Source organism: Hemitrygon akajei, chromosome 2 (genome assembly GCF_048418815.1).
Source record: "Hemitrygon akajei chromosome 2, sHemAka1.3, whole genome shotgun sequence".
In the NCBI taxonomy this organism is placed as follows: Eukaryota; Metazoa; Chordata; class Chondrichthyes; order Myliobatiformes; family Dasyatidae; genus Hemitrygon; species Hemitrygon akajei.
Window position 1 is genome coordinate 100,927,297 of NC_133125.1, and position 16,638 is coordinate 100,943,934.

At 42.6% G+C, this 16,638-nt stretch overlaps 1 protein-coding gene across 1 annotated transcript in view; it reads left to right on the forward strand.

Annotated features, from left to right (window-relative positions):
• kif5c (kinesin family member 5C) overlaps window positions 1-16,638 on the forward strand; it is a 152,914-nt gene that overhangs the window by 119,126 nt on the left and 17,150 nt on the right. The window contains exons 17-24 of the mRNA XM_073026042.1: window positions 2,220-2,337; window positions 6,060-6,136; window positions 7,271-7,380; window positions 10,247-10,348; window positions 11,151-11,211; window positions 12,020-12,091; window positions 13,941-14,045; window positions 14,623-14,839. Coding sequence (XP_072882143.1) covers window positions 2,220-2,337; window positions 6,060-6,136; window positions 7,271-7,380; window positions 10,247-10,348; window positions 11,151-11,211; window positions 12,020-12,091; window positions 13,941-14,045; window positions 14,623-14,839 — 862 coding nt within the window. The remainder of the gene's footprint in view (window positions 1-2,219; window positions 2,338-6,059; window positions 6,137-7,270; window positions 7,381-10,246; window positions 10,349-11,150; window positions 11,212-12,019; window positions 12,092-13,940; window positions 14,046-14,622; window positions 14,840-16,638) is intronic.

The window sequence follows — 16,638 nt, forward strand, 5'->3', positions numbered from 1 at the left end:
TACTTTAAACTGTTGAACTGCAAAACTGTTGGAGCCGTGTTTCCACAATGAAGTCATCAATATTTGAGTCTCGTTAATGTGTCCAGAATATTTGCTTTATTTTTCTCCATCGGTAGGGCATCATAATGAAGCCATGAATGTCATATAACACAAGATAAATATGACTATTATCATTGGAATTTTAATTCAATTGCATTTGCTTTTTAACTTGAATATTACAGACATAACTTAGCTATTCAGGACTGTTTCAAGTCCATTTTCTGTGTCCATTTTTTTGGCATTGAATCCCAAATGCCAGCTGCTACCTCTGACAATCAATCTTTCATCCCTCTCCTTTTTATCTCCCTCGCTACCTCTTGTCTCTCACCCTTACCCGACCCTCACTTTGCAACCTGCGTCCTCTTCCGGTGTTAGCTTGTGAAAGGGCTCGCAGATCTCTGTGCCTGAGGGAGGGGTAAGCAAGGACCCTGTTGAAATTTGGGCTTTATTTGAGCATTAAAATAGTAACTCCACGGAGTTCAAATGAGATCAGCAAGTCAAGGATTTGCTGTGTTGTGCCTGGAGGGGACCCACTTTTTGTTTTCACAATATTTAGTACTTTAGATCTGCCCCTTGGGAAATACAGTATTCTGCATGTTAAAAGAATTTATAGCAGTGCAAATGCTTTATCTTCTCGCCTCATTTCTTGTGTGTGGTTAACCTCCATACTCGGTACCGTCAACAGGCCTGTGCAAGGTCTCGTTTCCTTCAGTGAGGCAGGAATTTGGGGCCTTTAGATATCTGGGAAATAGAAGATTTGTGGAGAAACGTGGACAAGGTCGAGGATTTTGCTAAATATTTGAGTGGTGGCATGGTCTCCTGCCATTTCTATTTCACGTTCTTTTAAGCGCCCTGTGGGGGATGGGAAGAAATAGTCTATCTCCCCACTGAATGCCGGAGGGACTCAGCATCTGTGGAGAAGAATAAACAGTTGTTGGGCCAAGACCCTTCATTGGGATTGGAAAGGAAGGAGGAGCGAGTCAGCATTTGAGGGTGGGAGGAGGGGAGAGGAAGGAGTACAAGGTGGTAGGTGATGGGTGAAACCTGGAGGGGGAGGGGGTTAAGCAAAGAGCTGGGAAGTTGATTGGTGAGAGGTAAAAGACTGGAAGAGGGAGAACCTGATAGGAGAGGACAGAAGACCTTGGAAGAAAGAGGAACACCAGAGGGAGGTGATGGGTAGGTAAGAAGAGAAGGTGTGAGAGGGACATGAGAATGGGGAATGGTGAAGGGGAGGAAGAGGGTGTACGATTATCAGACGTTTGAGCAATCGATGTTTATGCCATCAGGTTGGAGGCTACCCAGGTGGAATATAAGGTGTTGCTCTTCCATCCTGAGTGTGGCCTCATCCTGGCAGTAGGGGAGGCCACGGATTGACGTGTTGGAATGGGAATGGAAAGTAGGATTGTAATGGCTGGCCACTGGGAAATCCTGCTTTTGTGGTGGCCAGAGCAAAGGTTTCAGCTGTCATCTGCCACCTTGTGCTTCTCCCCTTCATCACCTTCTTACTCTGACGTCTTCCCCCCACTGCCTTTCCAGGCCTGAAGTGTGGACTGTTTATCTGTTTGCATACATGCTGCCAGGCCTGCTGAGTTCCTCCAGCAGTTTGTGTTTGTTGCTCTGGGTTTCCAGCTTCTGCAGAATCTCTCGTGCTTTTGTCGCCCCGCTGAGGTTTGCCATTTAGTGAAGCGCTGTCTGTTTGCAGCTTGTTTGCAAAGCTGGCTGCCATCGCGCCAGTCGAGGTGAATGACTTCCGTGAAAAGGTGGCTCCCTTAATAAAAGGAAAAGTTACCCCAAGTAGTGCATTAACAAAAGGGCAATTGTGCACGGGCTAATCTGCAAACTATCAAGTTCCTGGTTAATGAATACGTGAAATTACAACAGATCTCCCATTGTGCTGGGAGTACAAGGAAAAGCAAATGCTATTGTACATCAGCATGTCCTCTGATTGTTTGAAAGCCAGAATCATGCGAGTGGGCATTTTGAAAAGTGTAATGTAGACAGGATAGGTCTAATCTCCATTACACACAATAGATGAAACTTGACAGTAAGTCTTGTCCAAGATGTAGCTCGAGCTCATATTTACCAACCAGGCTTTTACTGGTCGGATCAAAGCAGGTGGCAGATTGTGGTAATGCGTGCCATTTTTACATTCACCTTTTGTGTCGTTAATCTTTTAAAAGCACGAAGCCAAAATCAAATCACTGACCGATTACATGCAGAACATGGAGCAGAAGCGCAGACAGCTGGAGGAGTCTCACGATGCACTGGACGAGGAGTTAGCTAAACTTCGCGCACAAGGTATGCGTTGGCCTGCAGCTTCTGTAAATCAGAAAGTTTAATCCACTTGATCGCTGATTTCAGGGTGGTGTAAGTTTTATTGTCTCTGAGAAATATACATTACGATACACGTGTCATTCAAGACAAAACCATTCTGTTTGTTTTAGTAAAGCGCCTTTTGAAAAGATGCCTGAGGTTTAAAATTCCTCCTGATGCCTTGGGGGAATGGGATGGGCAGAGGTGGGGGTGAATACTTAGCTTTGCATAAGAAAGGGAAGGTGAAAAATACTATTTAACCCTTCAGAAGAAATGGAGAAAGGAGCGAGAGCATTACTTAATTGGCAAATGGAGTTTAATTTGGATAAGCACAATATATTGCATTTTGGAGACATACCAGGGTAGTAAAGTTCAAAGTAGATTTTATTATTGAAGTACATTTATGTCACCATGTACAATGCTGAGATTTGTTTTCTTGAGGGTATACTCAGTAAATCTATAGAATAGTAACTATAACGGGACTAATGAGAGATCAACCAGAGTGCAGAAGACAACAAACTGTGCAAATGCAAATATAAATAAATAGTTATAGATATCGAGAACATGAGATGATGAGGTATAGAGTCCTTAAAGTGAGATCACTGGTTGTGGGAACATTTCAATGATGGGGCAGGTGAGTGTAGTTATCCCGTTCTATTCAAGAGCCTGATGGTTGAGGGGTAGTTGGACTTTCACTGAGAATGGTAAAGCTGTAGAACCTTTTTCATGCCATGGACCAATACCATGTGGCCAGGGGGCTGTGGACCCAGGTTGGGAACCCCTGGCTCAGAGTTGTAGACGAGTGGCACCTAGGGAGTACATGGTTCCTTGAAAGTGGGTCGCAGGTGCACAGTGTGGTGAAGGGGGCTTTTTGACAGGTGCACAGTGTGGTGAAGGGGGCTTTTTGACAGGTGCACAGTGTGGTGAAGGGGGCTTTTTGGCAGGTGGACAGTGTGGTGAAGGGGGCTTTTTGACAGGTGCACAGTGTGGTGAAGGGGGCTTTTTGACAGGTGGACAGTGTGGTGAAGGTGGCTTTTTGACAGGTGCACAGTGTGGTGAAGGTGGCTTTTTGGCAGGTGGACAGTGTGGTGAAGGGGGCTTTTTGACAGGTGGACAGTGTGGTGAAGGGGGCTTTTTGACAGGGTGCACAGTGTGGTGAAGGTGGCTTTTTGACAGGTGAACAGTGTGGTGAAGGTGGCTTTTTGACAGGTGCACAGTGTGGTGAAGGTGGCTTTTTGGCAGGTGGACAGTGTGGTGAAGGGGGCTTTTTGACAGGTGCACAGTGTGGTGAAGGGGGCTTTTTGACAGGTGGACAGTGTGGTGAAGGTGGCTTTTTGACAGGTGCACAGTGTGGTGAAGGTGGCTTTTTGGCAGGTGGACAGTGTGGCGAAGGGGGCTTTTTGACAGGTGGACAGTGTGGTGAAGGGGGCTTTTTGACAGGGTGCACAGTGTGGTGAAGGTGGCTTTTTGGCAGGTGAACAGTGTGGTGAAGGTGGCTTTTTGACAGGTGCACAGTGTGGTGAAGGTGGCTTTTTGGCAGGTGGACAGTGTGGTGAAGGGGGCTTTTTGACAGGTGGACAGTGTGGTGAAGGGGGCTTTTTGACAGGTGCACAGTGTGGTGAAGGTGGCTTTTTGGCAGGTGGACAGTGTGGTGAAGGGGGCTTTTTGACAGGTGGACAGTGTGGTGAAAGGGGCTTTTTGACAGGGTGCACAGTGTGGTGAAGGTGGCTTTTTGGCAGGTGCACAGTGTGGTGAAAGGGGCTTTTTGACAGGTGGACAGTGTGGTGAAGGGGGCTTTTTGGCATGGTGGCCTTCATCAGTCGACACTGAGTATAGAAGTTGGGATGTTATTTTGCAGTTGCACAGGGCATTGGTGAGGCCGCATTTGGAATATTAAGTGCTGGAGGAACGCAGCAGGCCAGGCAGCATCTACGGAAAAGAGTAGACTGTTTTCTCTTTTCTATAGAAGCTGCCTGATCTGTTGAGTTCCTCCAGCATTTTGTGTGTAATGCTTTGGGTTTCCAGCACCTGCAGATGTTCTCATGTTTGGGATATTGGGATCAGTTTTAGTCCCTTCCTTATAGGATAGATACTACTAAGCTGGAAAGAGTGCAGAGGAGATTTACAGAGATGTTGCCTGGACTTGAGGGCCTGAGTTGGGGAGGGAGTTTCAACTAGCTCAGACTTTGTAAAACTTTATATACCAGACTTATTCTCCAATGAATAAAGTCATGAGAAGCAAGCATAGGGTAAATTTGCAGATATTTTCCCCCTATATTGGGAAATCAGGAACAAGAGGACATGGGTTTAGGGTGAGAGGGGAGAGTTTTGATAGAATACTGAGGGGTAAATTTTTTATCCAGAGGGTCGTCCATACATGGAATAAGCTGGCAGAGGATGTGGCTGAGGCAGGTAAATTAACAACATCTAGAAGTATCTTGGTGAACAGGTACATGTTAGTACTGATTTAGAACTGGGGCTCTGGTTTCCACCCACAGTCCAAAGATGTACTGATTGGTAGGTTAATTGGTCGTTGTAAACTGTCCAGTGATTAGGGTAGGATTAAATCAGGGTTTACTGGGCAGCGCAGCTCGGAAAGGCCTATTACTCACTGTATCTCAATTTAAAAAGATTATGGAACTAATCTCAGTAATTGAAGATCAACTCTCGAGTTATGAAAACAGAACATGCTGGTGATGCTCAGCAAGTCGGGGAGCATCCATGAAAAGGGAATGTTCGTAACTTTGTGCTTTAAAACTGTTAGTCTAATTGCCCTTGCTAACCTGTTTGATCTCGCCCTGTCAGAAATATTCCCTTCATTCTACCCATTTCTTCCTCCCCCCACCACCACCACTTTCTTTGCTGCTGAAAGTCAACTCGTTTCCTCTCTTTCCCAGTTCTGATAAAACATCAAACGCTTCTCTTTCCACAGGTGCTGCCTGACCTGTTGAGTATTTAGCATTCTCTGTTTCAAGTTTCCAACATCTGCATTTTTTAAAGTTCTGTCCTATGTAAACTTGATATTTATCCCTACCTTAGTTAAAATGTAGCCCTAATCAAGTAAACTCATTCACACTGAGTGACCTTTGACATTATTTAGAAGAATGGGGGTGGGGGATTTGGGATCTCATTCAAACCTATCAAATGTTGAAAGGCTTAACTAAGGGGATGTGGAGAGGATGTTTCCTATAATGTGGGAGGCTAAGACCAGAGGGCACAGCCTCAGAATAGAGGAACGTCCATTTAGAACAGAGATGAGGAGGAATTTCTTTAGCCAGTGGGTGGTGAATTTGTGGGATTCATTGCCATGGATTGCTGTGGAGGCCAAGTCATTGGGTATATTTAAAGCAAAGGTTGATAGATGCTTGATTAGTAAAGGTGTTAAAGGTTATGAGGAGAGAGCAGGAGAATGGGGTTGAAAAGAATAATAAATGATGGAATATTGGAGCAGACTCGATGGACTGAATGGCCTAATTCTGCTCCTATGTCTTATATCAGCTTTATTATGATATGCTGGATTTAATTATCTCAGCAGAGTTAATCTGTCTTGCATAACATTTTTAAAGATTAGTTAAAATCATAAATGTGGAAATAGATTCTTGTAAATTTTCCTTTGTTGCAGCCAATAGTTTAAAATGATATTGCACACAATCTTCAAAGCTGTTAAGCATTTGTATAGTTAATTGTCTTTTGAAATTGTTTAATAGAAAAGATGCACGAAGTGTCCTTTCAGGATAAAGAAAAAGAACATCAGACCCTGCTTCAAGATGCCAATGAAATGAAGGTAAGGCATTGACTTCCTGAATTGACATGGATGCCTTGAGGCTCCTTATGAAATTGGAAGCAAGTAAAGGAAAAACTTAGCTGTGTGTGCTTTGTAAGCCTTCCCGACAATGCATGAAGTTGTTACTGACCTCTAATATTAACTGATAAAGGAATCTGTTACTTGGTTAAAATGATGCCTTCTCCTCTATTGTATGTTTTAGCCTAGCAGCCTCCACTATCTGTAAAGCATATGATATCTGCCTCTTCCAGGAAAAAAATAGCTCTTGCTTTCATATTGAAGTCATTTTGTGGATATCATGATCTTAATTTTGACTCTCAAGAGTAAAGAAGGATGTCTTTTTTTTGGTGGCAGCCATCTCAGTTGATCATCTTAATCAGGGCTTATTTGTATGGTAATCATCTCTGCTTGATGGAGAGACTGCGACAAGGGTGTGTTAGCCCACAAATTATAACTTGGCCTTTCAGGACTGAATTCAGGGAAAGCTTCTGTACTTTTGCCACTAAACACATCTTATGTTTGGTAATGAGGGTGGTTCACAATCATTTTCATTGTTAAGCCTTTAAGAAGGACCCTTTCAGCAGAATGAAGTATTCCTCAGCAATTTACATAGTTGACAAATGGAGGGTTGTGTAGTAACTCTGATGTACTGGGCTTCAAAGCTGTCAGTGTTGCCATCACAAGTGAGGTAAGGAAATCCCTGCACGCAAGTTGTTTCTGGGGATCAGCATGACGCTGCTGCAGCTCGAGGGGTCAGAGTTCGGTGTTCAGTTCTGACGTCCTCTCTAAGGAGTCCGCACGTCCTCTCTGTGAAATGTTTGGTTTTCTCCAGGTGCTCCAGTTACTTCCTGCCAGCCAAAGATGTACCGGTTAGTAGGCTAATTGGTTATTGTAAATTGGCCTGTGATTAGGCTGGGGCTAATCGTGGATTGCTGGGCCATATGTGTCGAAGGGCCTATTCAGTGCTGTATCTCAATAAATAAACAAATAACATTAGGCCTTCCAAAAATAACCTTCCAAGTAAACCCACAAGATTCACTAAGAGTATTGTGAGTTTGTAGGGAACCAAGCATCCATGCATAAGTACCTGGCAGGAATTCATTGAGCTCTGAATTATTTGGTGTCTTCACATAGAAAACCCTGGAGCAGCAAATGGAAACCCATCGAGAGGCCCACCAGAAACAGCTGGCTCGCCTGAGGGATGAAATTGATGAAAAGCAAAAAATCATTGATGAACTGAGAGAGTGAGTACTGATTAGACTTCAGAACGAGAGTGTGACATAATAAGCTACCTATTTAGAAAGCATCTCCATCATCGAACCTTCATTGATATCGAAGTGCTTTCAGAAAGTACAGCAGCTTCTTCAGTTGAGCCACAAATAACCTTTTGCATTTTTACTGCGGGTAGTGTTGAAAAGAAATAATCTATCTAATCAAGGAAGAAAGATGAGGAAATAAAACATTTAACCTCATCTAGCAAGAGGAGAGTGCCCCTTTCTCCCATGGTCCACTCTCCCCTCCTATCAGATTCCTTCTCCTGACCTTTTTCCACCTATCAAAGTTTAAAGTAAATTTTATTATCGAAGTATATATACTGTATGTCACCACATACAACCCTGAGATTCATTTTCTTGTGGGCATACTCAACAAATCTATAGAATATTAACGATAACAGAATCAATGAAAGACCGTCCAACATGGGCAACTTGTGCATTAGACAGCAAACTGTGCAAATACAAAAAAAAAACAAGTAATAAATATCATGAACACGAGATGAAGAGTCCTTGAAAGTGAGTCCATAGGTTGTCAGAACATTTTGATGATGGAACAAGTGAAGCTGAGAGAAATTATCCCCTTTGGTTCTAGTGCCTGATGGTTGAGAGGTAATAGCTGTTGAAGGGATAATAGCTAACATTAACAGTTGCTGAAAAAGGTGAATTGATTACAAGGTCAGTTGGTTTAACTTGGTTGATGAGCAAATTATTGGAATCATTTCCATGATTTCAATTCTAATCCTTCATTTAAAAAGGAAGAGATTAATTATGGATCCTGATGGCAGCAGTGAGAAGAGAGCATGTCCTGGCGGTTTGTGTCCCTGATGATGGACGCTGCTTTCCTGCAACAGCATTTCATGTAGATGTGCTCAGTTTTGGAAGGGCTTTACTTGTGATGGACTGGGCCTGGTGCTCTTCTTTATGTAGGATTTTCCATACAAGGGCATTGGTGTTTCCATTCCAGGCTGTGATGCAGCCAGTCTATTGCACAAGGAGGTATTGAGGCTAAAGTCTTTCTGGACCAACAGAATGCTCTCTGTTAAATGAGGAGATAATAGTTCAGCACAGACTAGATGGGCCAAAGGGCCTGTTTCTGCATTGTTCTATGACAGCATGAGACTGTAGATACTAGAATCTGGAGCAAGAAACAAGAAGCTGGAGGAATTTGTCAGGTCAGATAGCATCTGTGGAGGGAAATAAACAGTCGAGGTTTTGAGTTGAAACTGATGAAGTCTGATTGCTGAGTTCCTTCACAGTCTATTTGTTGGTCTCCGTTAAATGTTTATCTAAAGTTCACTATCGCCTTTTCTCCTTTCCCTTACCCTCTTCCATTTTGCACTCTGGCTTCTCATCGGTCCTCCTCACCTGCCTGTCATCTTCTCCTGGATCCCCTCCTCCTTCCCTTTCTCCTATGGTCCACTTTGCTCTCCTATCAGATTCCTCCTTTTCCAGTTCTTTACCTTTCCCACCCACCTGGCTTCATGTATCACCTTCTAACTAATCCTCTTTCTTTCCTTTCCTTTCCCGTCCTGAAGAAAGGGCTCGGCCCGAAATGCCGACTGTTTATTCATTTCCATATGTGCTCCCTGACCTGAGCTCCTCCAGCATTTTGTGTGGGTTGCTCCAGATTTCCAGCGTCTGCAGAACCTCTTGTGTTTATGGTCTCTATCTCAGCAGCCAACACTTTTTCCTCACAATCTTGTATCATTTTTCAGTGTTGGCATGGCCTAACGAACCAAAGTTGTGGGCCTCATCAGTGATGTTTAGTGAAAGAGGATATAAGTATTTTATTCACTATCTTTATCCAGGGAAGGTTAGTGAAGTCTTGCATGTCAAACTAAGTTCTCAGTTATCGTATTAAAAAAATTGGTCATTTGTCTCGGAGACAAGATGTTTCTTTTTTCTCTTTCCATTCCATCCATACAGTAGCAAAAGGCTCCAAGTGTTCTTGCCCTGAATGCAGTCTCCCTAAGACAGCATAGACCTGACTGGGTAGTAGCCAGAGGCTTCTTCACACTTGTCTGATCCCAGCTTGGGACCAATAAACTAAGTGGCACACTTTCAATCAATAAATAACTGGTTGCTTGCAGAAGGAGGCATTTGTACCTCTGGTGCAATGTCCGGCAACCACACTTTTAGGGTGCTCTAGAGTTTCTAAGCCTTTACGTTCAACTCTCTGGAAAGGGCTGTGAGCTTTCAACCTCCTGCCTGAGAGGCAGAATTTCTATCATTGACCTTTAGTTGATCGTTTCAGTGGATGGTGTTTTAACACTTGTAGGGCATTGCATTAAACCAAACAGACAAAGATACCATCATAGGACTCATCATTGACTTGTCCCTATTGATGACAAGACTGTTTGCTCTCTCAGTATAAGAATGGCCATAGGGTTTTGAGATTGGAGAAGTATGAATTATTTTAGTTGAAACTAGTGTTTTTCACAAACTTCTTCATCTGAATGATGATTGTGATTACTTTCATTACTGCGATCATTGTTAGGATGATACCTTTTCTGCAGAATTAATCATTAATCCTGGAAAGCGAGGATTTCTTGTTGTTATTCTGTAACCATATTGTGGGATCGTACTTCAATACATTTCTGCTACACAAGAAGCAGTTTTTGTGTGCTGAATTGATATTAAAACGTTTGTGGGGAAGAAGTTCAATTGATTTGAATGGATCTATAGCATAATTATTTTGAAAATATTGGCTTTAATAACCTTGACAGGACCCTGAAGTTGCTTCTGTTTTAAAAAGTACTAACCAGTTATACAATAGTAAAATACCCAAAGAATTCTAGGCAAATCTAACAATGTTTATATTCTTTAAATCTCACAGTTTGAACCAAAAGCTGATGCTGGAGCAAGAAAAATTGAACTCTGATTTTGAAAAGTTAAAAATGGAAGAGCAGGAAAAAAGTGCAGAGCTGCAGAAACTTGTGTAAGACTTTTTTTTGACAAGATCCCTTTTCACACCGTAGAACTCTTATTTACTGGTTACAGATTCATTGCGTAACCTGCACTTTCCACTTGATGCAAAGTTACCCAGAAGTTGGTCTGGGGCTCTTGCTGTCATGACTAACAGTCATTATTATCCACGCTGGCTTGTGTGTCGCCAGCTCTCGGTACAGAACCGTTCTTCAGTATCTTGCTTGGAGAGGAGCAATTTCCTAAGCAGTGGTTCAAAGGTAGAGGGAGGGAAAATGTGTAAAGGTGTTAGTTCTGTGTGCAATGTATGATCTGAGGAAATACCTGCATCTCGGGCATGCTTGGGACATCGTGAGCATCTTGGAAGAACCTTTTGTTTATTTAAACAGAATTCCAAATTTGGTCCTTGGGTCATTTCTTCCATCAAAAAATAATTCATGTTGTCCAGGCAAAACATCCTAGTTCTGGTCTTCTCATTCCCTTTTCTGTTCTAGTTGTGATGCGTGATTGTCTCTACATCTTTTTGCGATAGCAATTCTTGTATCTGTTGTGTGCGGTTTGTATTGGACTTCTTGTTTGCTCAGGGGCTGACTGGTGATGCCCTCATCAGTCTGCCTACAGTAATAGCATGATGGTTAAAGGACTTCTGTAAATTATTTGGCTTTTTGTTACTTGAAGACTGATGTCTTGTAACATGATCTGTTTACCTCTATCTTGGTAAATCGTAAGACATGGATGCATGAAATTATTTTCTTACTAGGCTGTCAATCTCAAATGAAATCTGACTCCAAATAACTTTTATGTCCTGCTTTTAGACTTCTTAATGACAAAAGAGAGCAAGCAAAACAGGACCTCAAGGGGCTGGAGGAGACAGTTGTAAGTTTCATTGTGAAACGTATTGGAATTTTAATGGACTCACCTCAGAACAAACTAGCCCCCTCCCCAATTATGTAACTAAAGTTTTAAGACCATGTTTCTATAGAATAAAGACAACACCATGTGCATGTCATATGTGTAAAAACTCTTTCCACTTAAACTTTCCCAATTTTACATCCACAGTTCCCAGCTTGTACACAGAATACAGCACAGTATGAAATCATTGTTAGCATTTTTTTTTGAGAGAAAGCGTGCAATTTTAATTGCATAATGGTGCATTTGTCCACTCTAAGCAGTTTAACTGCAATGCAATCTGTTAATAAATTGAAACATTGAGTACTTCACAGTACTGGAAAGTGGGTGCCTTGAGATGGGAAGTGTTCATTGGTGATAATCAGTTATATCTTCCCAACAGCTGACCATTCACTTACTAAATTTCTTTGAATAGCAGAAGTGGGGTGGGGTGGGGTATAAATTTTCAATACAACAGACCAAGATCCTGTTCTGCTCCGCAAATGCTGTTTGCTCCATTGTATATTATATTTGCAACTTTTTTTTAAACAAATGGATGTTTTTCTTGGATATGGCTAGAGTCAAACCGTGAATCTTTTATTTTTTCCCCTCCCCACTCCACCCAAATTAAATAATGCAATTTTCCATTATTTAGCTGTATTTGCAAGTCTTTGTTCTAGCTGGCATTTATGTCCTTGAATTTTTTAATATTTGTACACCTGCATGATTAATGATTGAAAGAACAAGTTCAGTTAAAATTTATATTCTCTTAACACTGTCTGCTTTATTTGAAAAGGCAAAAGAACTCCAAACACTCCACAACCTCCGAAAACTTTTTGTTCAGGACCTCACCACTAGGGTCAAGAAAGTAAGTTGACTAATGTTTTCTGTGTTTTTTTTATGTAGTTCAGTCTAGTTTTTGTACTGTGTCGGGTAACACCATGGTCCTGAGAAAATGTCGTCTCATTTTTACAGTATACTGCTCCAGCTGTTATGGTCGAAATGACAATAAAAGTGACTTGACTTGGATTGATTTAATATATGTCATTCTGTACAAGTTAGTTTTGGACTTGTTGGCAAAGGTTACCTTTAGTGAACCAAGTTTATTCTCCTTAATTTTAAGCTGAAACATTCAGAAACAACACATTCTGGTTTTGTTGTAATTTGTAGGTTTAATTATTACAGCATATTAATAATTAATGGTAATAAGTTATCTATCGATCATCTAAGCAAGTGCATGGAAACTTGTAAAGTGATAGTTTGTGGGCCGGGGAGTAAGGTGGCAACTTGGACCGGAGTTTGGGGGCCTAAAACTTGACGGCAGTTGGTCTGTGATCATAGCAGAATAATTCGATTGAACTCAGTAATGGTTTAGTGTTGGATCACTTCCACTGCATGGAAGTGGCTTCTTGTGAATCTGAGGAGAAGGGAGTAGAATGCTTGATGGGAACGAAGATTGTATCAGTGGCAGTCTTGGACTCCCATGGAGTCGTGGAAGCATTTCAATTCCTGCAGGAAAGTGTTTTTAAAACAAAAACAAAATGCAGTATTGCTTTTTTTTATATAAGTACTGAATATTCTCAGATATGGCAAGTTAGATAATCTGTCATTGGTCATCAACTTCTGAGAGCTGTCCTTTTAAGTACCCTACTGGATACATTCTGGGAACCTAATACCACACTGGGTGTCACCCTGTGATAATTAAACAAAATCGAGGTACATGCCTTTTGCAGTGGAGCCAATGCTTCAGATTGTGGTAAGCTTATCCAACTGCAAACTTAGCCTGGCTTCTGTGAGTGTTATCCCCAACAAACATTTATGTATACCTCTCAACTGTTAATTATATTTAAGATTAAAACTTGCTGCTGCTTTGTTTTCTTGTATTGATAACACACAAGTCACTTTCATCTGTGTTATGCCAAGGTTTTGATGTGCATGGAGCCAAGCTGAGGTTGATCAGTAAAGATTTCAGACTGTTGGTTATTTATCTGCAGTAATTGGAAAATAGTTTATTAAACTCAGCCAGTTGTTAGGATTGGTAATCCGTTTGCTATAAGGACCATGGAAATAGGCGTGCTGGTAATTTTCCAAAGGAAGATAGCCATTCTAACATTGTGTTATAGCTTAAAAGGAAAAGCATTTTGGAGCCATGTGGAAGACTCATCGGATTAGTTCCTCTAGAATCTGTCACAATGGGCCAGATGACCGACTCTATACTGTACATTTCCATCAGGTAGAAAATTCCAGCGGAAATGAATTTCAAAAACTGATTTTAGAGCACAAACTGTAGTATTCGACTGCACTTGCCCCTTAGGTTTTGTATTTAAAACATGCAAACTAGAATAAAATCATGCTACCCTCTGGTTTCCCCTTTGATTCTATAAGCAAGGTGAACAGAGATGGACTGTAGATGAATACTGTCGTCTAAACAATCAGCAGTTCTTTTTGAGCTGTGATGTTCGGTGTTCCATAGCCCCTCTTGGCCATGTAATATCGACCAAATGAATGTCATTAGAGTTCAGTTTGATAGAAATGATTCTGTAAATTTTTAGGGCCACATCTTCCTCTAATGATACTATAAGTGCTCTCACAATAGGTGATGTATTTTCCAAGTGAAGCTGGGCCGGAAGGTTGAAGCGATCATTCAGATTGTTTCCTTCCAGCTGCATGGTTTGCAGCTGCTGCAGACTGACGGGTTTTGCTTTGCGTTTCCTCAGAGCACTGAACTGGACTCAGATGATGGAGGGGGGAGTGCTGCACAGAAACAGAAAATATCCTTTCTTGAGAACAACCTGGAGCAGCTTACAAAGGTTCACAAACAGGTATGAGGATGATTTTGTTCCCTCCCCCTCCCCTCTTCTTCTACTCCCCCCTCTCTGGCCTTTTGCATCTCCCCACTTGCCTATCATCTCCCCCCGATGCCCATCCTCCTTCCCTTTCTCCCATGGTCCACTCTCCTCTCCTATCGAATTCCTTCTTCTCCAGCCCTTTATCTTTCCTACCTTCCTGGCTTCACCTATCACCTTCTTGCTGTCCTCCTTTCCCTCCCCCCAATCTTTTTATTCTGGCGTCTTCCCCCTTCCTTTCCAGCCCTGAAGAAAGGGCTCAGCCTGAAATGCCAACTGTTTATTCATTTCCACAGATGCTGCTTGACTTGCTGAGTTTCCCCAGCTTTTGTGTGCGTTGCTCAAGATTTCCACTATTTGCAGCATCTCTTGCGTGAACAATTTTAATTTCTATTTCTGCCTTATTTCCATTGACTAGAAATGAATGTAAGAACAGAAATACACTATCAGGGTGATCTGCCTGTGGTCATTTTCTACTGACAGCCAGAGTTGAGATTGACTGTAGCCATCCTGGAATCCATTCCCATCCCACTTTGTTCTGTTCGTCTTCTAGCTGGTACGTGACAATGCAGATCTTCGTTGTGAGCTTCCTAAGCTGGAAAAACGACTTCGGGCTACAGCTGAGAGAGTTAAGGCACTGGAGAGTGCATTGAAGGAAGCCAAGGAGAGTGCGATGAGGGAACGCAAGCGTTACCATCAGGAGGTCGACCGAATCAAGGAAGCAGTACGGGCCAAAAACATGGCCAGGCGGGCGCATTCAGCTCAGATTGGTGAGAGGATTTGTAGTAGTCATGCCATCTGTGATTTGCATTGTGGTTCTAACAGACCGGTACAGCACAGGAACAGGCCCTTCAGCTCACAGTGTTGTACCGAACCAGCTAAAAAATAAACTTAAAAGCCCCAGAAACTGATCCCTCCTGCCCTCATGATGTCCATATCCCTCCATCTTCCTCACAGTCCTATGCCTCTCTCAAGAGCTTCTAATCTATTTGCCTCTACCCCCATACCAGGCAATTCATTGCAGGCATCCACCACTCTCTTGAGTAAAATACTTGCCCCTTACACCCCACTTTAAACCTACCCCCTCACACCTTCAATGCGTGCCCTCTGGTGTTAGACATTTTTACCCTAGGAAACAGATACTCCCTGTCTACTCTATCTGTGCCTCTCATAAACTTATAAAGTGTTGGCATGTGGCCAAGTAGTTAAGACGTTCGTCTAGTGATCTGAAGATCATTAGTTTGAGCCTTGGCTGAGGCTACATTTGTGTACTTGAGCAAGGCACTTAACCACACATTGCTCTGCGACGACTCCAGTGCCAAGCTGTATGGGTCCTAATGCCCTTCCCTTGGACAACATTGGTGGTGTGGAGAGGGGAGACTTGCAGCTTGGGCAACTGCTGGTCCTCCATTAAAAAAAACCTGGCCCAGGCTTGCACCCTGGAAACTTTCCAAGGCGCAAATCTATGGTTTATCGAGACTAACAGAGGCCTACACACAAACTTATAAACCCTATCAGGTCTCCCCTCAGCTTCCACCACTGAGAGAAAACAACCCAAGTTTGTCCAGCCTCTGATGATAGCACACACCTTCTAAACCAGACAGGATCCTGGTAAATCTCTTCTGCACCCTCTCCAAAGCCTCAACACCCTTCCTATCGTGGAGTGACCATAACTGTACCCAGTCCTCCAGATGTGGCCTAACCAGAGCTTTATAAAGTTGCAACATAACCTCTTGACTTTTGAACTCAATGCCTCGACTAATAAAAGCGAGCATTCCATTAGCCGCCTTAACCACCTTATCAACCTGGGTACCCACTTCCAAGGAGCTATGAACTTGGACCATTGAGTTGGAGGATTTATTATAGCAAAGATTGCCAGCAAATCTTTTCAAAAGAAGCACAATATGAATATAATGCCAAAGTGCCTTCAGTAACTAATCAGTTAGTAGCAGTCCTACTAAGTGGCATCATCCTTGACATTAGAATAATTTACATGGAGATAAGATACGGTTCTAACACGCTTGATGTTGGGATGTAGATATGGAGAGGGAACAAAGGAGTAACATTGCGGAAGAGACTAACTTCATCAATTTTAGGAGTCCACTTGAAAGGTTTAAAGCAAGCAAAATAAAATGTCCTTTCAAAATAAGATTTGAGCTCCATCTGCAAAAACCTTCTACCATGATAAGTCCACTCGCAGGTTGGAAGCAACTGAAAAGTAAATTTAAAAAAACCGTCACACCTCATATTCTGTCTAGGTAGCCTCCAACCTGGTAATTTTTCCCCTCCCTCCATCCATCTTCTTCATTTCCCCACTCTGGCTGCCTGCCTCTTCTCCTCACCTGCCTATCACCTCCCCCTGGTGTCCCTCCTCCTTCCCTTTTTCCCATGATCCATTCTCCTCTCCTATTAGATTCCTTCTCCAGCCCTTTGCCTTTTCCACTTATCACCTCCCTGATTCTTACTTCACCCCTCTCCCATCTGTCCGGCATCACCTATCACCTTCTCCCTTCCCCCCACATTCTTGTTCTGGTTTCTTCCCCCTTGCTTCTCAGTCCTGATGAAGGGT